Here is a 27,999-nt window from a genome sequence, read left to right as displayed (position 1 = left end):
GGGGTCGGGGGAGGGGTGGAGATGCACTGAGTACAGCCCGGGGGATAACATATTGAAATGATTCCCCTTGTTTCCAACGTGGTTCCTGGTGAGCTGTACAGGCAACAGACCCACTGCCTGGAATGAATTTACTCCAACATGCGTTCTGGGGGGTACATTATACAGAGATGTAAAACAACCATAGGTATAGGAGCGCTGAACTCTGGATAGAAAATAGATGCTTTTAGAGTGGAGTAGAGTGGACTGTGGGGGTGGAAGGTTTGTATGTTGTGGCGTTGGAAGGTTTGTATTTTTCACACTGGTCCCCGGTCAAGTGGGGGTCACAGGTGAGGGTGTACAGGAAATAAAAGCCCCATCCCCCGCTGTTGATGCACAGGCGTTCATGTGTCCCCTGCTCGAGGTTGACGGTACAGTGCCTCAGGTTGTCATCTTTATTCGCAGGATCTTCATCCCAGACCTCCACCGTTAGCCTCAGGTCTTTGTTGAAGGGACCCATGTCAAAGGTAGCATTCCAGACAGGATCGTTGGACGGTATAACATTGGTCTGATGGGACTTGGAACCGTAGGTGACCACAGCGTACCTGTAGCAGGTGGAGAAACAGGAAGTTGGAAACAAAATGGAAAGATTAAAATACTATGGCGTGCCACAAGAGGGCGATCAAACTCATTCCATGGAGGTCCTACTGTATACTGGTTTGAGTTATTTCTATTAAATTAAGACCTAGACCAGGGGAGGGGAGTTCCTTACTAATTAGTGACCTAGACAACCGGGTGAGGGAAGTTCCTTACTAATTAGTGACCTAGACAACCAGCAGAGGGGATTTCCTTTCTAATTACTGACCTAGACAACCAGCAGAGGGGATTTCCTTTCTAATTAGTGACCTAGACAACCAGCAGAGGGGATTTCCTTTCTAATTAGTGACCTAGACAACCATGTGAGGGGATTTCCTTACTAATTAGTGACCTAGACAACCAGGTGAGGGGATTTCCTTACTAATTAGTGACCTAGACAACCATGTGAGGGGATTTCCTTTCTAATTAGTGACCTAGACAACCGGGTGAGGGGAGTTCCTTACTAATTAGCGACCTAGACAACCATGTGAGGGGATTTCTTACTAATTAGTGACCTAGACAACCATGTGAGGGGATTTCCTTTCTAATTAGTGACCTAGACAACCAGGTGAGGGGATTTCCTTACTAATTAGTGACCTAGACAACCATGTGAGGGGATTTCCTTTCTAATTAGTGACCTAGACAACCGGGTGAGGGGAGTTCCTTACTAATTAGCGACCTAGACAACCATGTGAGGGGATTTCTTACTAATTAGTGACCTAGACAACCATGTGAGGGGATTTCCTTTCTAATTAGTGACCTAGACAACCAGGTGAGGGGATTTCCTTACTAATTAGTGACCTAGACAACCAGGTGAGGGGATTTCCTTACTAATTAATTGTGACCTAGACAACCAGGTGAGGGGATTTCCTTACTACTTAGTGACCTAGACAACCAGGTGAGGGGATTTCCATACTAATTAGTGACCTAGACAACCAGGTGAGGGGATTTCCATACTAATTAGTGACCTAGACAACCAGGTGAGGGGATTTCCATACTAATTAGTGACGTAGACAACCAGGTGAGGGGATTTTCATACTAATTAGTGAACTAGACAACCAGGTGAGGGGATTTCCATACTAATTAGTGACCTAGACAACCAGGTGAGGGGATTTCCATACTAATTAGTGACCTAGACAACCAGGTGAGGGGACTTCCTTACTAATTAATTATTGACCTAGACAACCAGGTGAGGGGATTTCCTTACTAATTAGTGACCTAGACAACCAGGTGAGGGGATTTCCTTACTAATTAGTGACCTAGACAACCAGGTGCGGGGATTTCCTTACTAATTAGTGACCTAGACAACCAGGTGAGGGGATTTCTATACTAATTAGTGACCTAGACAACCAGGTGAGGGGATTTCCTTACTAATTAGTGACCTTAATTCATCAATCAAGGACAAGGGAGGAGGGAAAACCCGCAGACACATGTTGGTGTAAAAGGTTGAAAGAACTTTTATCACAATACGATAGGCATTCTGTCTTCTTGTTTCTCTCTCTTTTTCTCTCTCTCGTCTCTCTTCCCTTCTTCTCTTCGTGGAATGAGTTTGACACATGTTATAATCTGTAGCGCCTAGGACAGGGTTTCCCAACCATCTCCTTGGCCCCTCCCCTAGGTTTCACATTTATGTTTTAACCCTAAACTGGCACACCTCATTAAATTAGTCAACTAATCATCAAGCCTTTGACTAATGGAATCACATGTGCCAGTTTAACAAACCTGGGGGAAGGCGAGGAGAGGGTTGGGAAAAGAGGGACTACTCCAATTGGCACAAATTGCTTGTGTGACATCATATTGCTTGTGTGACATCATATTGCTTGTGTGACATCATATTGCTTGTGTCCCAAATGGCACCCTATTCTCTGTATAGTGTATAAAGTACACTCTTAGAAACAAAGGTGCCATCTAGAACATAAAGGGTTCTTTGGCTGTCCCCATAGGAAAACCCTTTGAATAACCCTTTTTGGTTCCAGGTATAACCATTTTGAGTTCCATGTAGAACCCTTTACACAAAAGAGTTCTACCTGGAACCAAAAAGGGTTATTCAAAGGGTTTTCCTATGGGGACAGCCGAATAAGTGTGGTGCATTCTATGGAGCAGGACTGCCCAACCCTGTTCCTGGAGAACTACCGTCCTGTAGGTTTTAACTCCAACCCTGTTCCTGGAGAGCTACCGTCCTGGAGGTTTATACTCCAACCCTGTTCCTGGAGAGCTATCCTCCTGGAGGTTTTAACTCCAACCCTGTTCCTGGAGAGCTACCGTCCAGGAGGTTTTAACTCCAACCCTGTTCCTGGAGAGCTATCCTCCTGGAGGTTTTAACTCCAACCCTGTTCCTGGAGAGCTACCGTCCTGTAGGTTTTAACTCCAACCCTGTTCCTGGAGAGCTACCGTCCTGGAGGTTTATACTCCAACCCTGTTCCTGGAGAGCTACCGTCCTGGAGGTTTTAACTCCAACCCTGTTCCTGGAGAGCTACCGTCCTGTAGGTTTTAACTCCAACCCTGTTCCTGGAGAGCTACCGTCCTGTAGGTTTTAACTCCAACCCTGTTCCTGGAGAGCTACCGTCCTGTAGGTTTTAACTCCAACCCTGTTCCTGGAGAGCTACCGTCCTGTAGGTTTTAACTCCAACCCTGTTCCTGGAGAGCTACCGTCCTGTAGGTTTTAACTCCAACCCTGTTCCTGGAGAGCTACCGTCCTGTAGGTTTTAACTCCAACCCTGTTCCTGGAGAGCTACCGTCCTGTAGGTTTTAACTCCAACCCTGTTCCTGGAGAGCTACCGTCCTGTAGGTTTTAACTCCAACCCTGTTCCTGGAGAGCTACCGTCCTGTAGGTTTTAACTCCAACCCTGTTCCTGGAGAGCTACCGTCCTGTAGGTTTTAACTCCAACCCTGTTCCTGGAGAGCTACCCTCCTGTAGGTTTTAACTCCAACCCTGTTCCTGGAGAGCTACCGTCCTGTAGGTTTTAACTCCAACCCTGTTCCTGGAGAGCTACCGTCCTGTAGGTTTTAACTCCAACCCTGTTCCTGGAGAGCTACCGTCCTGTAGGTTTTAACTCCAACCCTGTTCCTGGAGAGCTACCGTCCTGTAGGTTTTAACTCCAACCCTGTTCCTGGAGAGCTACCGTCCTGTAGGTTTTAAATCCAACCCTGTTCCTGGAGAGCTACCGTCCTGTAGGTTTTTGCACCTGATTCTAATAATTAGCAGGTTGATCAAATGAATCAGGGTAGTAACACCTGGGGTTGGAGCAAAAACCTACAGGAGAGTAGCTATTACGCTTGTTTGAGCATCAAGATTAGTATAGTTTGCTATTTATCTTACATTTTCACAGTGGTTACATCCAAACTTATGAGCAACTTTTAGGGCCTACCAAGTGGCGCAGCGGTCTAAGGTCACTACAGACCCGGGTTCGATCCCAGGCTGTGTCACAACCAGTCGTGCGGTGCACAATTGGCCCAGCGTCGTCCAGTTAGGGGAGGGTTTGGCCGGGAGTGGCTTTACTTGGCTCATCGCGCTCTAGCGACTCCTTGTGGCGGGCCGGGCACCTGAATGGCTTTTGAAAGGTTGGGAGGAGGGCACCTGCAGGCTGACTTGAATCGTCAGTTGAACGGTGTTTCCTCCGACACATACGTACGGCTGACTTCCGGGTTAAGCGGGCGGGTGTTAAGGTGCGCGGTTTGGCGGGTCATGTTTCAGAGGACGCATGACTCGACCTTTGCCTCTCCTGAGCCTGTTGGGGAGTTGCAGCGATGACACAAGATCGCAATTGGGGAGAAGAAGGGGCTAAAATATATATATAATAATAATAATACAAAAATACCTTCAGGTGGAGAAACAGAAAGTTGGAAACAAATGGAAACATTCAAATACTATGGAGTGCCAGAAGAGGGCGATCTTACCTTATAATCTGTATGTCCTAGGACGGTTTCCCAACCATCTCCTCAGCCCCCCCAGACGTGAGCAAAAGACATTGAAAAATACATATTTTTGTTTGTGCTGATTGGGAAGGGGTTCTATATAGCTAACTGCACATTCTGCTCTGTGCTCCAGCCTCCATCACTTCTATTGAAAAAAGTTAGCTCCTCCCAACCTTTCAAAAGCCATTCAAATGAATTCTGTCCCTTGAGGAGATCTGCCCCGAAAACACTATTGAGAAAGTAAAACAACAGAGTTTTCAAACCCAGATGCTCAACAGGCTCATACTTCCGTGAACGCCTCACAAAGCAGACTCTACAGACCAGACAGGTGTTTGGGGTTTGTCAATGGGAAAAGAAAAAAAAAAGGTCCCTAAGTTGTTAATTTTCTCGAACTCTAAAGGCAAAACCTAGATTTGAGACAATGTTTTAAAGATGCACTCTCAATCTTTTGTATAATTTCAGCAAGTAGTGGCGCTCACGAGCCGAAAGTGTTTTTTGTGTACTACGTCATCAAATTAAATACTACGTCATCAAATTGTGTACTACGTTATCCATTTTGTATGATATGTTACAAATCCAATTCATACAGTGAGGGAAAAAAGTATTTGATCCCCTGCTGATTTTGTACGTTTGTCCACTGACAAAGAAATGATCAGTCTATAATTTTAATGGTAGGTTTATTTGAACAGTGAGAGAGAGAATAACAACAACAAAAATCCAGAAAAACACATGTCAAAAATGTTATAAATTGTTTTGCATTTTAATGAGGGTAATAAGTATTTGACCCCCTCTCAATCAGAAAGATTTCTGGCTCCCAGGTGTCTTTTATACACGTAATGAGCTGAGATTAGGAGCACACTCTTAAAGGGAGTGCTCCTAATCTCAGTTTGTTACCTGTATAAAAGACACCTGTCCACAGAAGCAATCAATCAATCAGATTCCAAACTCTCCACCATGGCCAAGACCAAAGAGCTCTCCAAAGATGTCAGGGACAAGATTGTAGGCCTACACAAGGCTGGAATGGGCTACAAGACCATCGCCAAGCAGCTTGGTGAGAAGGTGACAACAGTTGGTGCTATTATTCGCAAATGGAAGAAACACAAAATAACTGTCAATCTCCCTCTGCCTGGGGCTCCATGCAAGATCTCACCTCGTGGAGTTGCAATGATCATGAGAACGGTGAGGAATCAGCCCAGAACTACACGGGATGATCTTGTCAATGATCTCAAGGCAGCTGGGACCATAGTCACCAAGAAAACAATTAGTAACACACTACGCCGTGAAGGACTGAAATCCTGCAGCGCCCGCAAGGTCCCCCTGCTCAAGAAAGCACATATACAGGGCTGTCTGAAGTTTGCCAATTAACATCTGAATGATTCAGAGGAGAACTGGGTGAAAGTGTTGTGGTCAGATGAGACCAAAATCGAGCTTTTTGGCATCAACTCAACTCGCCGTGTTTAGAGGAGGAGGAATGCTGCCTATGACCCCAAGAACACCATCCCCACCGTCAAACATGGAAGTGGAAACATTATGCTTTGGGGGTGTTTTTCTGCTAAGGGGACAGGACAACTTCACTGCATCAAAGGGACGATGGACGGGGTCATGTACCGTCAAATCTTGGGTGAGAACCTCCTTCCCTCAGCCAGGGCATTGAAAATGGGTTGTGGATGGGTATTCCAGCATGACAATGACCCAAAACACACTGCCAAGGCAACAAAAGAGTGGCTCAAGAAGAAGCACATTAAGGTCCTGGAGTGGCCTAGCCAGTCTCCAGACCTTAATCCCATAGAAAATCTGTGGAGGGAGCTGAAGGTTCCAGTTGCCAAACGTCAGCCTCGAAACCGTAATGACTTGGAGAAGATCTGCAAAGAGGAGTGGGACAAAATCCCTCCTGAGATGTGTGCAAACCTGGTGGCCAACTACAAGAAACATCTGACCTCTGTGATTGCCAACAAGGGTTTTGCCACCAAGTACTAAGTCATGTTTTGCAGAGGGGACAAATACTTATTTCCCTCATTAAAATGCAAATCAATTTATAACATTTTTGACATGCGTTTTTCTGGATTTTTGTTATTATTATGTCTCTCACTGTTCAAATAAACCTACCATTAAAATTATAGACTGATCATTTCTTTTTTTATAATTTTTGTAATAGGGGGTAGATCAGCTTTAATATTGCAGATAGATTGTAACTCCCATCAATTGTCTGCATCACTTCCAATCCCCCATGTTTATATATATATATATATATATATATATATATATATATATATATATACATTCATACTGTGGGGAAAAAAAGTATTTAGTCAGCCACCAATTGTGCAAGTTCTCCCACTTAAAAAGATGAGAGAGGCCTGTAATTTTAATCATAGGTACACGTCAACTATGACAGACAAATTGAGAAAGAAAATCCAGAAAATCACATTGTAGGATTTTTTATGAATTGATTTGCCAAATTATGGTGGAAAATAAGTATTTGGTCACCTACAAACAAGCAATATTTCTGGCTCTCACAGACCTGTAACTTCTTCTTTAAGAGGCTCCTCAGTTTACATGTGTTTACCCTCCACTACACCTCTGCAGAGGACTGAACAGTTTACATGTGTTTACCCTCCACTATACCTCTGCAGAGGACTGAACAGTTTACATGTGTTTACCCTCCACTACACCTCTGCAGAGGACTGAACAGTTTACATGTGTTTACCCTCCACTACACCTCTGCAGAGGACTGAACAGTTTACATGTGTTTACCCTCCACTATACCTCTGCAGAGGACTGAACAGTTTACATGTGTTTACCCTCCACTACTCCTCTGCAGAGGACTGAACAGTTTACATGTGTTTACCCACCACTACACCTCTGCAGAGGACTGAACAGTTTACATGTGTTTACCCTCCACTACACCTCTGCAGAGGACTGAACAGTTTACATGTGTTAGCCTCCACTACTTCTCTGCAGAGGACTGAACAGTTTACATGTGTTTACCCTCCACTACACCTCTGCAGAGGACTGAACAGTTTACATGTGTTTACCCTCCACTACACCTCTGCAGAGGACTGAACAGTTTACATGTGTTTACCCACCACTACACCTCTGCAGAGGACTGAACAGTTTACATGTGTTTACCCTCCACTACACCTCTGCAGAGGACTGAACAGTTTACATGTGTTAGCCTCCACTACTTCTCTGCAGAGGACTGAACAGTTTACATGTGTTTACCCTCCACTACACCTCTGCAGAGGACTGAACAGTTTACATGTGTTTACCCTCCACTACTCCTCTGCAGAGGACTGAACAGTTTACATGTGTTTACCCTCCACTACACCTCTGCAGAGGACTGAACAGTTTACATGTGTTTACCCTCCACTACTCCTCTGCAGAGGACGGAACAGTTTACATGTGTTTACCCTCCACTACACCTCTGCAGAGGACTGAACAGTTTACATGTGTTTACCCTCCATTATACCTCTGCAGAGGACTGAACAGTTTACATGTGTTTACCCTCCACTTCACCTCTGCAGATGACTGAACAGTTTACATGTGTTTACCCTCCACTATACCTCTGCAGAGGACTGAACAGTTTACATGTGTTTACCCTCCACTACACCTTGCAGAGGACTGACATTGTGCAGTAACATAACTTACGCTTCAGTGTCTCCCGCTATCCATTGGTGGTCTCCTGCCAGTCCCCAGGCTCTGACCACCGTCACCGCCAGTCTTCCCTTCGAGACCTCCTTGAGGCAGCAGTTTGAGTCCAGTTTAGAGTAACGGTCCCCACAGGACATTTCCCTGGTGCTCTCCGTGAGGGCGTTCTCCTTCAGGTACTCCTGGACAGCCTCCTTTGTATTTCGAACAAAATGTTAACATATTAATTGATATATAACATATAACCTAAGATCCCGATTTTAGGTTTTATTTATGCATCCTGTGACAAGAATCTCCAATAAACAAACCCACCTGAGGTAATATAATTATATAACAAACAACCTTCAGGTTACAGCAAACTTCTGGGTTTTATTCTCCAGAGTTCAAACTCTTTGGAATCTCTGGCCAATAACAATAGAATGTAATAGAATATAATAGCCTTGATGTGAATCATGTACATGTACATATCTTAACCTACTGGCCCATGTTAGCTAGGTAGGTAAGTTAGGCTAACCAGCTATCATAAACCCTGTTTATACCTGGTTCTAACATCCTGATCCTGCCCACATATTTAGACAGGTCTAGACCATTAAAAGATGCATAGTGATCTGATAGTCAGACACATTGTGCCTGGCAACCCTACAAGTGTAGACGAATCTGGACATCGAAATCATTTAAATCATCATCATTATCCTGCCTTCTAAAATAATTGACAGGTGTCACCATTGACTGAAGGCATCAATGAAGGAAACAGAGGAAGGCTCTCTCTCTCTCACTTGAGTATCTTACCCATTTCTTTTCTGATGATCTCATTTTTGCTCTTTTGTAGCTTGGGCAACTATGTGTGTGTTTTCTGTTGGCTCCTCTCCCTGTAGGCTTTACAGACGCTCCCCACCCCTTGGCTGCAACCCTTCTAATTTATTGTACCCTGCGTGCACAACCCATGTGGAATTCCGGGTCTCTGGCAGCGCTTGGAACTGCCGATCTGCGGTCAAGAACAATGAGTTCATCTCAGCCTATGCTGCCCTGTAGTCCCTTGACCTTTTGGCCCTGACTGAGACATGGATCACCCCCCGAAAGAACGCTCTTCATCTGACTATGTTTTCTCTCGGTGGTGGCACAGGGTTACTCATTTCTCCTGAGTGGAAAACTTTATATTTTCTCCTTCTCTCCATTTCCTCATTTGAATTCCATGTTGTCACTGTCACTTGTCCTCTTGCCCAGTTGTGCACCGGGGCCTCCCACTCCTCTTTCTATTCTGGTTAGAGCCAGTTTGCGATGTTCTGTGAAGGGAGTAATACACAGCGTTGTACGAGATCTTCAGTTTCTTGGCAATTTCTCGCATGGAATAGCCTTCATTTCTCAGAACAAGAATAGACTGACGAGTTTTAGAAGAAAGTTATTTGTTTCTGGCCATTTTGAGACTCTAATCGAACCCACAATTGCTGATGCTCCAGATACTCAACTCGTCTCAAAAAGGCCAGTTTTATTGCTTCTTTAATCAGCACAACAGTTTTCAGCTGTGCTAACATAATAGCAAAAGGCTTTTCTAATGATCAATTAGCCTTTTAAAAGGATAAACTTGGATTAGCAAACACAACGTGCCATTGGAACACAGGACTGATGGTTGCTGATAATGGGCCTCTGTACGCCTATGTAGATATTCCATAAAAACAATCAGTCGTTTCCAGCTACAATAGCCATTTACAACATTAACAATGTCTACACTGTATTTCTGATCATTTTGATGTTATTTTAATGGACAAAAAATTGCTTTTCTTTCGAAAACAAGGACATTTCTAAGTGACCCCAAACTTTTGAATGGTAGTGTATATATAAATAGTTTGTAGGCATGATGGATGGTGGTAGGCTTGATCACAAACGAAGATGAAACTATAGGGAGGAGACCTGGCAGTGTAGTACAGGGAGAACAACCTCTCCCTCAAGGTCAGCAAGACAAAAGTGCTGATCGTGGACTATAGGAAATGGAGGGCTGAGCACGCCCCCGTCCACATATCGATGGGGCTGTAGTGGAACGGGTCGAGAGCTTTAAGTTCCTCTGTCCACATCACCAAGGAATTAACATGGTCCACACACACCAACACAGTCGTGAAGAGGCACGACAACGCCTCTTCCCCATCAGGAGGCTGAAAAGATTTGGCCTCAGATCTTCAAAAAGTTCTACAGCTGCACCATTGAGAGCATCCTGACTGGCTGCATCACCACTTGGTATGGCAACTGCTTGGCATCCGACCGCAAGGCGCTACAGAGGGTAGTGCGTACGGCCCAGTACATCACTGGGGCCGAGCTCCCTGCCATCCAGGACCTCTATACCAGCCAGTGTCAGAGGGAGGCCCTAACATATTTCTTAAGACTCTAGCCACCCAAGCCATAGACTGTTCACTCTGCTTCCGCATGGCAAGCGGTACCGATGCATCAGGTCTGGAACCAACAGGACCCTGAACAGCTTCTACCCCGACGCCATAAGACTGTTAAATAGTTAACCAAATAGCTACCTGGACCATCTGCATTGACCCTTTCTGCACTAGCTCTTTTGACTCTATGCACACACACACTCACACATACTTACACTGACACTCAAACACATACACACACACACACACACACACATAACACGTACACACAGGCATACTGTTGCTGTGTGTTAGATTAATTTGGATTTTAAGAATAATGACTAAAGAATTTCACCCCAAACACAGTATAAATGTTAGAATTATCATGTAGTGTCAACCCACTAACAGAGGGGGCGTTACTAACCATTCAAGGGGAAAGGCGGGAACTGTTTAAGAAAGCCACCTAAAGGTGGGAGGAGCATAGTGCCTTTGTTTGTCAAGGGGTATAAAAACAGTATGTTTGTGTTTTTGGCCCCAGAGCTCTCGCCATGAATAAAAATACAGATAAGACTTGTGAGTTGTGGACCTTGAATCATTGATGATTAAAACCAGAGCCTTACAACCTCTGGTAATGATTCAAGCTTAGGGTGAATTAGAGATAAAAATTCACATGACACTGTGTTTATTATGTATTGTCCATCCTGTTGCCTAGTTACCTATATGTACATATCTACTTCAATTACTTCATACCCCTGCACATCGACTCTGTACTGGTACCCCCTGTATAGTGTATAGCCACGTTATCGTTACTCATTGTGTATTTATTCCTCAACCCCCATTGATTTGGTTGAGTCACAGGTATTATATGAACACACATAAGATGTGGCAAGATGTGTAGGATTGCAGGAAATTAGCTTTAAAAGTGCCAAAATGTTCTCTCCGCCAACAACAGGGGTGTGAGCAGTTTGGGGTCGTATGGTATATTACCCAACAACAGGGGTGTGAGCAGTTTGGGGTCGTATGGGTGGGGGATTTTGTTACTACGCTGATAAATGACAATATCCAGCTAGACCTTTGCAACCTAGAAAAATGTATGTGTCAGGACCTTCTCAAATAGTATTTGAGTACCCTGCCTGAAAATTATTTCACCCACCTGTTGTCCCAGGTCTAAATTATATATATACCTAACTGTGGTATATATCCTATGTAATCTGATATGGGTGTTTCCCCTACAGACCAATCACCTGTCTCCACACAACAGACTTCCTCTGTTCTATGGGGTGTCCCCCTAAAACTGCTCCCTCTAAGCTGAATAAACCCCCTCTCAGGTTCCATTTGAAAACGTTAGCAAAGTCATAATTCCTCAGATACTACACTGGCTTAAAGGTCCGGATTTTAATTTGCGGGAAATATATTAACAAACAAAGGCTACCTTCAGTCCCTCCTGGACAGCCGTGTCGGGTATGAGCAGTTTGGGGACGTATGGATGGGGGGTTGTTACTACGCTGATAAATGACAATATCCAGCCAGACCTTTGCAACCCAGAAAAATGTATGTCTCCGGACCTTCTCAAATAGTATTTGAGTACCCCTGCCTGAAAATTATTTCACCCACCTGTTGTCCCAGGTCTAAATCAGTCCCTGATTAGAGGGCAATAAATAAAAAAAGCTGTGGAACTGGCTTAAAGGTCCGGATTTTAATTTGAGGGAAATATATTAACAAACAAAGGCTACCTTCAGTCCCTCCTGGACAGCCGTGTCGGGTATGAGCAGGTGCAGAGGCGTCAGAGAATAGTAGATGACGTCCGGGAAGTTCTTCAAGGTTCTCATCCACCTATGGTACCCCACTGAGTCGTTACGGTTGAGTGACAGCTCCCCCGGCCAACCAGAGCCTCCCACCACCTTGGTGTGGTGGCTGAGGAAGCTAGAGCTGTAGGAGGTCTTCGAGTCACGGTTGTCCAGAACTTTGGAGCAGCTTTCACCGCTAGAGGAAACTGAAAACCCAAGGCTCCCCTTAAAACCTGTGGACAAGCAGGACTCCACCTGAGAGGAGGGGAGAGGTGGTACATAGAGCCATGTATTCAGAGAGTTTGGTCTTTAAGGTTTCTACCTAAAATACTGTGATGCATTTACTACATGGGTAATATTAATCAATGGAATTTTCTGAATGTAACTAAACGTTTAGAAATAGATAAAATACATGGTTTTTGCTGTAATCTAGTGCACCTGATTCCAATAATTAGCTGGTTGATGAGCTGAATCAGGTTAGTTTCAACTGGCGTTGGAGCGAATAACCTGTAGGAGGATAGTTCTCCAGGAACAGGGTTGGAGAGCCCTGGACTAGATATATGTAAACCTACAGGAGGGTATCTCTCCAGGAACAGGGTTGGAGAGCCCTGGACTAGATAGATGTAAACCTACAGGAGGGTATCTCTCCAGGAACAGGGTTGGAGAGCCCTGCTCTAACAGTATATGCCTCTGGTGGTATGTAATGGTTACAGTTTGCTTTTTGAATTCCTGTAGTTTCTTTTAATGGAAAATGTCCTCTATTACAGCAAGGATTGAGACTAAGTAAGTCACCTGCTTTGTAGAGAGGCCACTGCGTGAGGCCTGACAGGTGCGTATTGCTGTGGTCATCGTCAGCCGGCCTCCCAGGTCAACCTGGCGGATGTAGTGAGTCCCGTAGGTGTCTATGAGCCGGCGGTACTGGGCCTTGGAGGTCTTAGAGTACGATCGCAGAAGATTGATGTCTTTACGGAATTCATCACTGAGAGTAGGAATGTTTGGCGTGCGATAACTGGAACACAGGAATTAGCATATCAGATGTGAATTAAAATACGACACAGAGATGACCTTAATCAACAATTGGTTTACCCTTTCCCAGCATACAGCACACAGAAGCAATGGTCCTTACAACATTTTGGTGGGTGCCGCGGTAACAACAGGTCACATGCGAAAAATCCACTTCAGCTTGAATGTGTTTCAAATCGGAACTCAAAAGATCAGATTCCAATGTTGCTGTTCACACATTGGGGAAAATATCATATATGCATTAGATATGCTAATACATCGGAACTGGGGTGACTGTGTGAACAAAGCCTTTATGAAATGAAAACCCTTACGGAAAAAACACATGATTTCACATTGGAAAATTCCACGATTTGCACATGTGGAATTTTATTACACATACAATTTCACATGTGAAACCGTGTGTTTTTGGAACACTTTACGTGATGATATTTCACATTTGATCACGTCACGTTTCACATGTGGATTCAAATTTTCAAATGTGATGCCCTGTTTGTCGTTAGGATACACACAGTGCTTTTAACATAGCGTTTTCAACTTACATATTTGACACACTTTGACTACATTGTGTCTGTTTATTTAACAGTCATTATTATTCAACATTTCCTCACCTGGGATTTGAACTCACAACCTCTTGGTTCACGGCATTCCAATCTTCCTACTACGCCACCATGTCTGTGTCAATGACTGATTTTACCAGTATTCCTACACTTTGTTAAAAATACACTCAAGAAAAACTATTATATTTATCATAGTGATTCAGTAGTAATATTAAAAGAGACACACCAAAATTATACAACTATACAGAAAACCCTCAAGTTGCTGAAATAAGTCAATGAAATCAATGATGAGAGAATAGTCATGTCACGATCGTTGAGAGACGGGTCAGACCAAGGTGCAGCGTGGTATGCGTACATGTTTATTAAAGACGATAAACACTTGACCAAAACAACAAAAGCAACGTAACGTGAAGCTCAAACAATGGCTACACACTAATAAGCCAAACACGAGTCAAGATCCCACAACTAAGGTAGGCAACCAGGCTACCTAAGTCTGAACCCCAATCAGAGACAACGAGCGACAGCTGCCTCTGATTGGGAAACACACCCGGCCAAACATAGAAATCTCAAACTAGATCTACAACCTAGAAATACAATAACATTGAATTCAACAGAAACTCACACCCTGACCCAACCAACAAGAGTTCTCTCGATCAGGGCGTGACAAGTCAGATTAACTGATAACTAAAATAGCAGTGCAGATGGCACTCTTTTGCTAAATGCAGAGATGTATTATAGATACTGAATGCGTAGTTGTCCTTTTCTGTAATACACATGATTTCTAGTGTTCTGTGTATTGCATGAAACTCATACATGTGTATGACCTGTTTAATAACTGCCAGTGTTGAATGTTATGGGTAAAGCCCATTCTGGGCCGGGGACACACTGACAATGTATCTGTGACACTATGGCTGCATTTACACAGGCACACCAATTCTGATCTTTTGCCCAATTATTGAAACGCTGATCTGATTAGTCAAAAGACCAATTAGTGGTAAAAAAGATTGTTGATTTAAAAGTAGAGAATGTCATCCCTGCCCAGTCCCGCCTAATTATTTTACTATCAGTTATAGACAGATGAGATTCTTGCAGAAAGTGAATGGTTTTCAACATACAGTGGGGGAAAAAAAGTATTTAGTCAGCCACCAATTGTGCAAGTTCTCCCACTTAAAAAGATGAGAGAGGCCTGTAATTTTCATCATAGGTACACGTCAACTATGACAGACAAAATGAGAAAAGAAAATCCAGAAAATCACATTGTAGGATTTTTAATGAATTTATTTGCAAATTATGGTGGAAAATAAGTATTTGGTCAATAACAAAAGTTTCTCAATACTTTGTTATATACCCTTTGTTGGCAATGACACAGGTCAAACGTTTTCTGTAATTCTTCACAAGGTTTTCACACACTGTTGCTGGTATTTTGGCCCATTCCTCCATGCAGATCTCCTCTAGAGCAGTGATGTTTTGGGGCTGTCGCTGGGCAACACAGACTTTCAACTCCCTCCAAAGATTTTCTATGGGGTTGAGATCTGGAGACTGGCTAGGCCACTCCAGGACCTTGAAATGCTTCTTACGAAGCCACTCCTTCGTTGCCCAGGCGGTGTGTTTGGGATCATTGTCATGCTGAAAGACCCAGCCACGTTTCATCTTCAATGCCCTTGCTGATGGAAGGAGGTTTTCACTCAAAATCTCACGATACATGGCCCCATTCATTCTTTCCTTTACACGGATCAGTCGTCCTGGTCCCTTTGCAGAAAAACAGCCCCAAAGCATGATGTTTCCACCCCCATGCTTCACAGTAGGTATGGTGTTCTTTGGATGCAACTCAGCATTCTTTGTCCTCCAAACACGACGAGTTGAGTTTTTACCAAAAAGTTATATTTTGATTTCATCTGACCATATGACATTCTCCCAATCCTCTTCTGGATCATCCAAATGCACTCTAGCAAACTTCAGACGGGCCTGGACATGTACTGGCTTAAGCAGGGGGACACGTCTGGTACTGCAGGATTTGAGTCCCTGGCGGCGTAGTGTGTTACTGATGGTAGGCTTTGTTACTTTGGTCCCAGCTCTCTGCAGGTCATTCACTAGGTCCCCCCGTGTGGTTCTGGGATTTTTGCTCACCGTTCTTGTGATCATTTTGACCACACGGGGTGAGATCTTGCGTGGCGCCCCAGATCGAGGGAGATTATCAGTGGTCTTGTATGTCTTCCATTTCCTAATAATTGCTCCCACAGTTGATTTCTTCAAACCAAGCTGCTTACCTATTGCAGATTCAGTCTTCCCAGCCTGGTGCAGGTCTACAATTTTGTTTCTGGTGTCCTTTGACAGCTCTTTGGTCTTGGCCATAGTGGAGTTTGGAGTGTGACTGTTTGAGGTTGTGGACAGGTGTCTTTTATACTGATAACAAGTTCAAACAGGTGCCATTAATACAGGTAATGAGTGGAGGACAGAAGAGGCTCCTCTGAGACCCAGAAATCTTGCTTGTTTGTAGGTGACCAAATACTTATTTTCCACCATAATTTGCAAATAATTTCATTAAAAATCCTACAATGTGGTTTTCTGGAAAAAATATCCTCAATTTGTCTGTCATAGTTGACGTGTACCTATGATGAAAATTACAGGCCTCTCTCATCTTTTTAAGTGGGAGAACTTGCACAATTGGTGGCTGACTAAATACTTTTTTCCCCCACTGTATATATTCATATTTTTTAAACAAGGTGATACATGCCATTGACATTAAAAAAATACTGATTTAAAGCTTCAAATCAGAAATACTTTAGTTTCTCCAGCAAGCCAACCCTGGAATGAGCTCCCTACAACACAACAGTCCAAAGACTTCCTTCTGCGTGGAATGGAAAGAAGGATTGTATTTGTATTTGTTTAAATTGACCCACTTGCTGTACTTTTTGATCCTTTCTAGCTGTGTTCACACTGTACTTAGACCTGCATGGGCTAAGAGACATTTAAGCCTGGGGTTAAGCAGCTATTAACACATGCAAACCTTGGCCCATGGCTAGCTGGTCATGTTTCATAGCAGGGTTATTAGCACTGACTTTTCAGAGCAAGCCAATCACTTCCTCCAACCTATAACAATTGTTCCCAGAATGTTCTGGAAAATTATGTTTTCATTCACAGTTCAGTAAAAAATATGCTAATCAAACCATTCAGTGACGACTGTGGATGGGGGCATTATCATCCTATGTGGGCAATGGTAGATAAAATAATGGGGCAACTGGGCCTGCCCAGCTATTTTATACATTACCCTACGCATGCTGTGATTTTAGTTGCTTAGGAATTTCTCAGGAACCACACCTGTGTTGAAGCACCTGCTTTCAATATACTTTGTATCCCTCATTTACTCACGTGGTTCCTTTATTTGAGCAGTTACCTGTATTTCAACCTCTAAAGTACCAACAGGGGTCAGTGTTGACCCCAAATGGGAAATTATAGCAAAAATACGTTTCTGTCAAACAGTAACACTTTTTATTATGAACCTTTTGTAACACAAGTAAGTGGTTTAAATTCCCCAAAGAGTTGAAAACTTTTCACACATTTATAGTCAAAGTCGATGTTTAAAAATACATTATTTTGATCCATAGCATCTTGCCATGAAAATGTTTCTGTTATTCCTTCAAACTGTTGTGTTGCTGTGATACTCAGAGGCTGAGGAAATTGTGTTAATCTGACGTACCGGTACGACCTATAAAATAGCCACTGATATGGGCGCTATAGACGACATGGACGCCGGTGCCGTCAGACTTTTAGCTCTAGCTTTGGAACACTATGGGCTATCAACTCAGTTCCAATTGGATCTGAAAGATGAGACTCTCAACTACGTATAGGGACATTAACCGGAATCTAAATAGGTATTTAAATATTTGTAATTGTTTTGTTATTGTGACTGCCACGCCTCCCAGGAGCCAAATCAGGGCTGGCTCCATAACTGTATCTTTTCAGAGTACATACATATCTACCTCTGTGCCAAATTTGGTGCTTTTATCACAATCTTTTAGTTTTTTTTACTATTGAGACCACATTCTTAGCTAAGCCATGCACCACTAGTATACAACATATAGATTATTTTTCATTCCTCCATATTAACACAGAAATCATCATACATGAGGTTTTTATGTCGGTAGTTGCTTGACAAAGTACTAAAATTTAGGAAATAGAAAAAAATGGTTTCGAAATGATGACTTTTTTTGTGTCTAGTTACCGGTTTGTTCCAGGGATGTCCCTGACTACGTTTTTAGGATGTTCTTGGGATGCAGTTTCATGGTCCCTTGGAGGTTTTGTCTAGTTCCCGGTTTGTTCCAGGGATGTCCCCGAGGACGTTTTTAGGACGTTCTTGGGATGTATTTGCATGGTCCCTTGGAGGTTTTTGTCTAGCTAGAATGTTGTCATGTTGACATTTTGCATCCCCATGTTGTTAAAAATGTTTCACATGAGATCGTGTTTTCACATGTGTAGTTTCATGTTATCACATGTTGCTTTTAAATGTTGTCACATGTTATCACATTAACTTCACATAACATCACCTGTGAAATTCATGTGTTTTATCTGTAAGGGAAGCGCTATGAAAGTTAAACAAATCATTATTATTATTATAATAATAATTATTATTATTACCTGTAGTGGCGGCAGCGGAGATTCTGTGAGAAGAAGGAGTGGCTGTCGTCTTTGGTCTTGGTCGTGGCAAAGATGGCTACATCCGACTGGGACCCTCCCATCTCTATTCTACCGCCCACCTCCTTCTCCACACTCACACTCACCGGCCCTACAGGTATGCTTACGGACACCTTCGCCTCATTACTCAAACCAAGCTTCCATTTTGTAGAGATCTCGTTGGTCATGGACTGTGCCAGGTTACTGGAGGAGAGGAGAGAAGAGATCTTTACTGTCCAAAAAAGAAAATGTCCATTAAGTAAACTTTGTAAAGTTTTCCAAAGCAGTCAGAAACCATCCTACTGACCTGACAGAGGTATGAGAGTGGCTGGAGATATCCTCAGTACAGTGGCTGTAGGGCCTCCAGTCTACAACAGACAGGGGTATTTTCTGCAGCTGGTTCCCCTGTAGGGGGTTACGACACAGCGTACAGGATTTACTGCGGGACAGGTAGGTCTTCAGGTCAATCAGGTAGGCCCCTTTACGTTTCAGGGTGACCACGTCAAATCCCTCCCCTGCCAGGTTGTGACCGGGGACAAAGGGGGCGGAGTCACACTGGGATTGGCTGGCAGTACGACAGGCGTGGGCGGAGTCCAGGTGAAAAAGGAGAAGGAGGAGAGGAAGGGAGAAGAGGGGAGGGGCTGGGAAGGTCATCACTGAACTGGAGGGAGGGGGAGAGAGAGAGAGAGAGACTGTATAAACTCCATGATGTGAGGCACTTTGTTACTTGAAATGAAAAGTGCTAAATAAATAAAGTTATTATTATTATTATTATTATCTCAAACACAGAGTTACATTTCACATGATACATGTTCTTTATCGCATAGGAAAATGCCTTAATAGAACACACTAACATACGATTTTGGCTTGCACAAACACTACACCCCCTGATGTTCCAATCAGGGGGTGTAGTGCTACCCAGAGTGCACCGGCGCGTCTCTCTGCCACCTCTCACAATGGTGCTTGTTCGGTAAAGTTGAATCAATGCCGCAAGATCACTGAATATAGAATTGTATAACGTTACTGTTGGAGCAAAAATACCACATAATTTCTTACCAAAATGTATGTTTGTGTTCTTTCTCATTTTATAAGCTGAAATAAAAACAAAGTTATCATGCGGCCAAAAGTCAACAGCACCCGCCACTAGGCAAATATATCTGCTACAGTTTTTAACACCATCTGCTCTATTCACTCACGGAGTAGTAGTTGTAGGCCTACCCTTACAATATATATACAGTGGGGAAAAAAAGTATTTAGTCAGCCACCAATTGTGCAAGTTCTCCCTAATGAATTTATTTGCAAATTATGGTGGAAAATAAGTATTTGGTCACCTACAAACAAGCAAGATTTCTGGCTCTCACAGACCTGTAACTTCTTCTTTAAGAGGCTCCTCTGTCCTCCACTCGTTACCTGTATTAATGGCACCTGTTTGAACTTGTTATCAGTATAAAAGACACCTGTCCACAACCTCAAACAGTCACACTCCAAACTCCACTATGGCCAAGACCAAAGAGCTGTCAAAGGACACCAGAAACAAAATTGTAGACCTGCACCAGGCTGGGAAGACTGAATCTGCAATAGGTAAGCAGCTTGGTTTGAAGAAATCAACTGTGGGAGCAATTATTAGGAAATGGAAGACATACAAGACCACTGATAATCTCCCTCGATCTGGGGCTCCACGCAAGATCTCACCCCGTGTGGTCAAAATGATCACAAGAACGGTGAGCAAAAATCCCAGAACCACACGGGGGGACCTAGTGAATGACCTGCAGAGAGCTGGGACCAAAGTAACAAAGCCTACCATCAGTAACACACTACGCCGCCAGGGACTCAAATCCTGCAGTGCCAGACGTGTCCCCCTGTACATGTCCAGGCCCGTCTGAAGTTTGCTATTGTGCATTTGGATGATCCAGAAGAGGATTGGGAGAATGTCATATGGTCAGATGAAACCAAAATAGAACTTTTTGGTAAAAACTGAGTTGCATCCAAAAAAACGCCATACCTACTGTGAAGCATGGGGGTGGAAACATCATCCTTTGGGGCTGTTTTTCTGCAAAGGGACCAGGACGACTGATCCGTGTAAAGGAAAGAATGAATGGGGCCATGTATCGTGAGATTTTGAGTGAAAATCTCCTTCCATCAGCAAGGGCATTGAAGATAAAACATGGCTGGGTCTTTCAGCATGACAATGATCCCAAACACACCGCCCGGGCAACGAAGGAGTGGCTTCGTAAGAAGCATTTCAAGGTCCTGGAGTGGCCTAGCCAGTCTCCAGATCTCAACCCCATAGAAAATCTTTGGAGGGAGTTTAAAGTCTGTGTTGCCCAGCGACAGCCCCAAAACATCACTGCTCTAGAGGAGATCTGCATGGAGGAATGGGCCAAAATACCAGCAACAGTGTGTGAAAACCTTGTGAAGACTTACAGAAAACGTTTGACCTGTGTCATTGCCAACAAAGGGTATATAACAAAGTATTGAGAAACTTTTGTTATTGACCAAATACTTATTTTCCACCATAATTTGCAAATAAATTCATTAAAAATCCTACAATGTGATTTTCTGGATTTTTTTTCTCATTTTGTCTGTCATAGTTGACGTGTACCTATGATGAAAATTACAGGCCTCTCTCATCTTTTTAAGTGGGAGAACTTGCACAATTGGTGGCTGACTAAATTATTTTTTTCCCCACTGTATACAGTTGAAGTTGGAAGTTTACATACACCTTAGCCAAATATATTTAAACTCAGTTTTTCACAATTCCTGACATTTAGTCCTAGTAAAAATGCCCTGTCTTAGGTCAGTTAGGATCACCACTTTATTTAAGAATGTGAAATATCAGAATAATAGTAGAGAGAATGATTTATTTCAGCTTTTATTTCTTTCATCACATTCCCAGTGGGTCAGAAGTTTACATACACTCAATTAGTATTTGGTAGCATTGCCTTTAAATTGTTTAACTTGGGTCAAACGTTTTGGGTAGCCTTCCACAAGCTTCCCACAATAAGTTGGGTGAATTTTGGCCCATTCCTCCTGACAGAGCTGGTGTAACTGAGTCAGGTTTGTAGGCCTCCTTGTTCGCACACGCTTTTCAGTTCTGCCCACACATTTTCTATAGGATTGAGGTCAGGACTTTGTGATGGCCACTCCAATACCTTGACTTTGTTGTCCTTAAGCCATTTTGCCACAACTTTGGAAGTATGCTTGGGGTCATTGTCCATTTGGAAGACCCATTTGCAACCAAGCTTTAACTTCCTGACTGATGTCTTGAGATGTTGCTTCAATATATCCACATAATTTTCCTTCCTCATGAAGCCATCTATTTTGTGAAGTTGACCAGTCCCTCCTGCAGCAAAGCACCCCCACAGCATGATGCTGCCTCCCCCGTGCTTCACGGTTGGGATGGTGTTCTTCGGCTTGCAAGCAACCCCCTTTTTCCTCCAAACATAACAATGGTCGTTATGGCCAAACAGTTCTATTTTTGTTTCATCAGACCAGAGGACATTTAATAAAACAAATATATAAATCAAAATAAAAAAAGAAACCCGCACACTGCTCTTGCTAGTATCACTTATAATCTTATAGAGAATCAAAAACAAAAAAACAAACAAGCAATACATCCTCATGAGTAGCTTAGCTATAGCTAGCTAGGTCAACCAATACATCATAATGAGTAGCTTAGCTATAGCTGGCTAGGTCAACCAATACATCATCATGAGTAGCTTAGCTATAGCTAGCTAGGTCAACCAATACATCATCATGAGTAGCTTAGCTATAGCTAGCTAGGTCAACCAATACATCATCATGAGTAGCTTAGCTATAGCTAGCTAGGTCAACCAATACATCATCATGAGTAGCTTAGCTATAGCTAGCTAGGTCAACCAATACATCATCATGAGTAGCTTAGCTGTAGCTAGCTAGGTCAACCAATACATCATCATGACTAGCTTAGCTGTAGCTAGCTAGGTCAACCAATACATCATCATGAGTAGCTTAGCTGTAGCTAGCTAGGTCAACCAATACATCATCATGAGTAGCTTAGCTATAGCTGGCTAGGTCAACCAATACAGCATCATAAGTAGCTTAGCTATAGCTAGCTAGGTCAACCAATACATCATCATGAGTAGCTTAGCTATATCTAGCTAGGTCAACCAATGGAGGCCATGTCTTTGAGTGCATGCATCCTCCAAAGATGGAGAGGGTGGTCAGGTTGATGAAAATGGAGTCGTGTAGTCACTGGAATTCTCCTCCTTCACAATGTAATGCACCCACTTGGGTGATGCCTCAGCAGCGCCAGAAAGCTCACAGAACACAGTTCAGAGTAGTAGCCAGTCATCCTTTGCCTCAGCACTGCATTCCTCTACTGAATCTCTCCTCTCAGGATTCAGGTGACTCTTCAATTGATACATGCTCAGGCCTACGGTACACTCAAGTTTACTCCAAGTACGTTGTTCCAATTGCTAGCTACTTAGCTAGCTAATGTTAGCCCAAAACAATAACACGAAAGGCAACTGGGTGGGGCTACAGATGATCCTTTCCAGTTCATATGAAGTCGTAACTGATGGTGTATTCAAGACAACAGGGAACTCTGGAGAAAAAAAACGTGCTCCGACCGGGGAAAATAGTTTTGAATGGTTATCCAACTCAGAAACTCGAGCTCCGACCTGAAAATCACTGACGTCACAACTTTTCCCAATCTGAGCTCGTTTTGTTTCCGAATTCCTTGAACACACCAAAATAAGTACATTTCGGCCATGTCATACAGATGTAGGATCTTAATTTGATCACTATTTTGTTGCTGAAAATTTTTCTGCAAAGCAGGAAATGCAAACTTGCAGTGTATTTGAGTTTTAAAAAGGCTTCCAAAGTTTATAAATTCCACTTTGAAATTTCTGATTTAATTTGCCCTAATGAAGAATGTATCATACCCTACAAAACTGTCCATTAATTATAATCCACATAATAATTCACATATCCTGTTACTGCAGGATTATTTTCCTGCTGTAGCAAACTAGCTAAAATGTAGATCCTACATCTGTACTGCATACATTTTACTAAACAGTACATGCTAAATAGTACCTAGTACGATTAGTACAAAGTATGCAGTTTAAGTAAGTAGTAGGCAAGCCAGATTTCGGACACAGACAGTGTTTCACCATAACAAAGCCCCTCAATATAATTTAAATGACCCACAATATGAATAAAAATTGTTATGAAATCACAGATACAATATAAACCATGTTCTCAATTAATATCATAAATAGAATATAAAAAAACCCATGTCAAAAATAATGTTCATAGAAAAATAAATGAATGAGCCAACTAGCCAAATGGCTATTGAATCTGACACTAAAACGGATTCATAGACAAAAACCCGCACACACATTTCATATTGAATCCCCATACCTGGATCACAGCGCAAAAGGAAATGGGACATCAGGGCATCAGGGCTGGACGTCATACAGGCTATACATATGCTGTGTCTTCTCTGTCAGAAGAGGAAAACGAAACTGAACCAACGGTAGCTAGCCACTAACGAGGCACTAACGTTAGCCTGCTAGCTAGCTATGTTATGTTCCCCTGCAAGAAACCAAAAGTTGTCGATCAAACAAAAGGGGAAACTAACAAAGAGTCACCAACAACAACCAAAACTAAATCAAATCAAATCAAATTTGATTTGTCACACGCGCCGAATACAACAGGTGTAGACCTTACCGTGAAATGCTTACTTACAAGCCCTTAACAATGCAGTTCAAGAAATAGAGTTCAGAAAAGATTTACTAAATAAACGAAATAGTACAAAATGTAATACAAAGTAACACAATAAAATAACAATAACAAGGCTATATACAGGGGGTACCGGTACCCATTCATTGTGTGGGGGTACAGGTTAGTCGAGGTAATTTGTACACATAGGTAGGGTAAAGTGACTATGCATGTGGGGGTCAATGTAAATAGTCTGGGTGCCCATTAATTGTTCAGCAGTCTCATGTCTTGGGGGTAGAAGTTGTTAAGGAGCCTTTTGGACCTAGACTTGGCGCTCCGGTACCGCTTGCCGTGCGGTAGCAGAGAGAACAGTCTGTGAGTTGGGTGACAGGAGTCTTTGACAATTTTTTGGGCCTTCCTCTGACACCGCCTGGTATATAGGTCCTGAATGGCAGGAAGCTTGCCCCCAGTGATGTACTGGGCCGTACGCATTACCCTCTGTAGCGCCTTACGGTCAAATGCCGAGCAGATGCCACACCAGGCGGTGATGCAACCGGTCAGGATGCTCTCGATGGTGCAGCTGTATAACTTTTTGAGGATCTGGGGATGCATGCCAAATCTTTTCAGTCTCCTGAGGGGGAAAAGGTTTTGTCGTGCCCTCTTCACGACTGTCTTGGTGTGTTTGGACCATGATAGTTTGTTGGTGATGTGGACACCAAGGAACTTGAAACTCTCGACCCGCTCCACTACAGACCCGTTGATGTTAATGGGGGCATGTTCGGCCCTCCTTTTCCTAGAGTCCACGATCAGCTCCTTTGTCTTGCTCACATTGAGGAAGAGGTTGTTGTCCTGGCACCACACTGCCAGGTTTCTGACCTCCTCCCTATAGGCTGTCTCATCGTTGTCGGTGATCAGGCCTACCACTGTTGTGTCGTCAGCATACTTAATGATGGTGTTGGAGTCGTGCTTGGCCACGCAGTCGTGGGTGAACAGGGAATACAGGAGGGGACTAAGCACGCACCCCTGAGGGGCCCCAGTGTTAAGGATCAGAGTGGCGGATGTGTTGTTACCTACCCTTGCCACCTGTACTGCATCATCTGTGGATCTGTTGGGGCGGTATGCGAATTGGAGTGGGTCTAGGGTTTCCGGGATGATGGTGTTGATATGAGTCATGACCAGCCTTTCAAAGCACTTCATGGCTACCGACGTGAGTGCTACAGTGTGGTAGTCATTTAGGCAGGTTACCTTCGCCTTCTTGGGCACAGAGACTATGGTGCTGCTTGAAACATGTAGGTATCACAGACTCGGTCAGGGAGAGGTTCACCCTTTAGCCACACACACACACACACACACACACCAGAGCTGTTGAACCAAAAGATAATGAGGTGACATATTTAGCGTTTTACCATTATCCCGACATTTGCCACTGCCAAACCTTTGTTTGGTTAGTAGGCTAGTGACAGCTCAAACCAGTGTTTGGTTAATAGGCTAGTGACAACTCAAACCAGTGTTTGGTTAATAGGCTAGTGACAACTCAAACCATTGTTTGGTTTATAGGCTAGTGACAACTCAAACCTTTGTTTGGTTTATACAGTGGGGAAAAAAAGTATTTAGTCAGCCACCAATTGTGCAAGTTCTCCCACTTGAAAAGATGAGAGAGGCCTGTAATTTTCATCATAGGTACACGTCAACTATGACAGACAAAATGAGGAAAAAAATTCCAGAAAATCACATTGTAGGATTTTTTATGAATTTATTTGCAAATTATGGTGGAAAATAAGTATTTGGTCAATAACAAAAGTTTCTCAATACTTTGTTATATACCCTTTGTTGGCAATGACACAGGTCAAACGTTTTCTGTAAGTCTTCACAAGGTTTTCACACACTGTTGCTGTTATTTTGGCCCATTCCTCTAGAGCAGTGATGTTTTGGGGCTGTCACTGGGCAACACGGACTTTCAACTCCCTCCAAAGATTTTCTATGGGGTTGAGATCTGGAGACTGGCTAAGCCACTCCAGGACCTTGAAATGTTTCTTACGAAGCCACTCCTTCGTTGCCCAGGCGGTGTGTTTGGGATCATTGTCATGCTGAAAGACCCAGCCACGTTTCATCTTCAATGCCCTTGCTGATGGAAGGAGGTTTTCACTCAAAATCTCACGATACATGGCCCCATTCATTCTTTCCTTTACACGGATCAGTCATCCTGGTCCCTTTGCAGAAAAACAGCCCCAAAGCATGATGTTTCCACCCCCATGCTTCACAGTAGGTATGGTGTTCTTTGGATGCAACTCAGCATTCTTTGTCCTCCAAACACGACGAGTTGAGTTTTTACCAAAAAGTTCTGTTTTGGTTTCATCTGACCATATGACATTCTCCCAATCCTCTTCTGGATCATCCAAATGCACTCTAGCAAACTTCAGACGGGCCTGGACATGTACTGGCTTAAGCAGGGGGACACGTCTGGCACTGCAGGATTTGAGTCCCTGGCGGCGTAGTGTGTTACTGATGGTAGGCTTTGTTACTTTGGTCCCAGCTCTCTGCAGGTCATTCACTAGGTCCCCCCGTGTGGTTCTGGGATTTTTGCTCACCGTTCTTGTGATCATTTTGACCCCACGGGGTGAGATCTTGCATGGAGCCCCAGATCGAGGGAGATTATCAGTGGTCTTGTATGTCTTCCATTTCCTAATAATTGCTCCCACAGTTGATTTCTTCAAACCAAGCTGCTTGTTTGGTTTATAGGCTAGTGACAACTCAAAAGTCACACCATCCATGATTTTGGATTTAATTGAAATACACAACTATGATATGAAAAAACACATTTTAAATCTGCAAAGTCACAAATCTGACAAAGATTCCTCTGAATCTAAACATTGTCCTTAAAGGCTTTTCTGTTCTTTTCCAAGTTGCAAATCCACTCACCTCTTTGAATTTGCAAGAGTGGTTCTACAGCTGAGTTTGTCCTCAGATCTGAAGTCAGTGATGAAGTCTGTCTCTCCCTCCTCTATATCTGTTTTTCTCTACAACCAGGGATGGTCTTTTATACAGAACAGCTGAGTTTCTGACTACGACAAACTTTCCGGAAAACATTCCTAAAGCTAGAGTCACATTTTACACTATTGGGAATTAGCCTATATTGATAGAGCTAAAGTAAAATGTTTCTTACAGAATAAATATGGAAAGTATATGCATAACCATGGTAGCAATCAAAAAGGGAACAGTTGGAGATTATGGGAAAATGATTAGACTAAAGGTGAGGACAACACAGTTAAGACTGATTACAAACATTACACTGTTGATTTTATATGCATTTTACATTTACTGTTTTTCGCTGTGTTTTTTGATAGCAAAATCTGAAAATACTCTGCATACATTCAGAAAAGTTTTTGTGAAAAAAAGTTTCCCTTAGCTGTAGGGCATTTGACCAATTCTGCTGTAATTATACCAGACCAGACAATGCTTGGACACCAAGTTAAGTTGTAGTGACCTGGTTTGACTTTCTGGTTCATAAAAGTTTTACAACCCAAATTATCATATGAAAACACTGGGGTCCGAAATGATTGACGCCCTTAATAAAGATTAGCAATAATAACTTTGTAAAATAAATCATTTTAATACTGATCTATATTATTTTACATTGATACAATTGCTCAGAGAAAGAGATTTTGTTGAACAGGTCATATGTTTGTCTCTCAAAGGATAGGGGTCAAAATGATTGACACCCCTAAAGAT

General features: G+C 43.0%; 2 protein-coding genes across 5 annotated transcripts in view; both read right to left on the bottom strand.

The window, feature by feature from the left end:
• The window catches only part of LOC121534260 (zinc finger protein 501), a 644,805-nt gene that overhangs the window by 325,159 nt on the left and 291,647 nt on the right, over positions 1–27,999 (bottom strand). The window lies entirely within an intron of this gene.
• Positions 5–27,263, bottom strand: LOC121553885 (perforin-1). Of its 3 annotated transcripts, none has more exons than XM_045211704.1 (7): positions 27,190–27,263; positions 18,875–19,565; positions 18,532–18,771; positions 13,109–13,325; positions 12,263–12,571; positions 8,176–8,369; positions 5–581 (listed from the first exon to the last, which is right to left on the bottom strand). In XM_045211704.1, exons 2-7 carry the CDS (start codon positions 19,219–19,221, stop codon positions 224–226), a joined length of 1,665 nt encoding a protein of 554 aa, XP_045067639.1. In that variant the 5' UTR covers positions 19,222–19,565; positions 27,190–27,263; the 3' UTR covers positions 5–223. The 3 variants fall into 3 exon arrangements, with proteins under 3 accessions (XP_045067639.1, XP_045067641.1, XP_045067640.1); XM_045211706.1 differs by having other exon boundaries at positions 18,875–19,228; positions 27,190–27,260; XM_045211705.1 differs by lacking the exon at positions 27,190–27,263 and having other exon boundaries at positions 18,875–19,228; positions 19,426–19,851.

Source organism: Coregonus clupeaformis, chromosome 38, assembly GCF_020615455.1.
Source record: "Coregonus clupeaformis isolate EN_2021a chromosome 38, ASM2061545v1, whole genome shotgun sequence".
In the NCBI taxonomy this organism is placed as follows: domain Eukaryota; kingdom Metazoa; phylum Chordata; class Actinopteri; order Salmoniformes; family Salmonidae; genus Coregonus; species Coregonus clupeaformis.
Note: the sequence above shows the minus strand (reverse complement) of the source record. Positions and strands in the feature narration are given on the sequence as shown.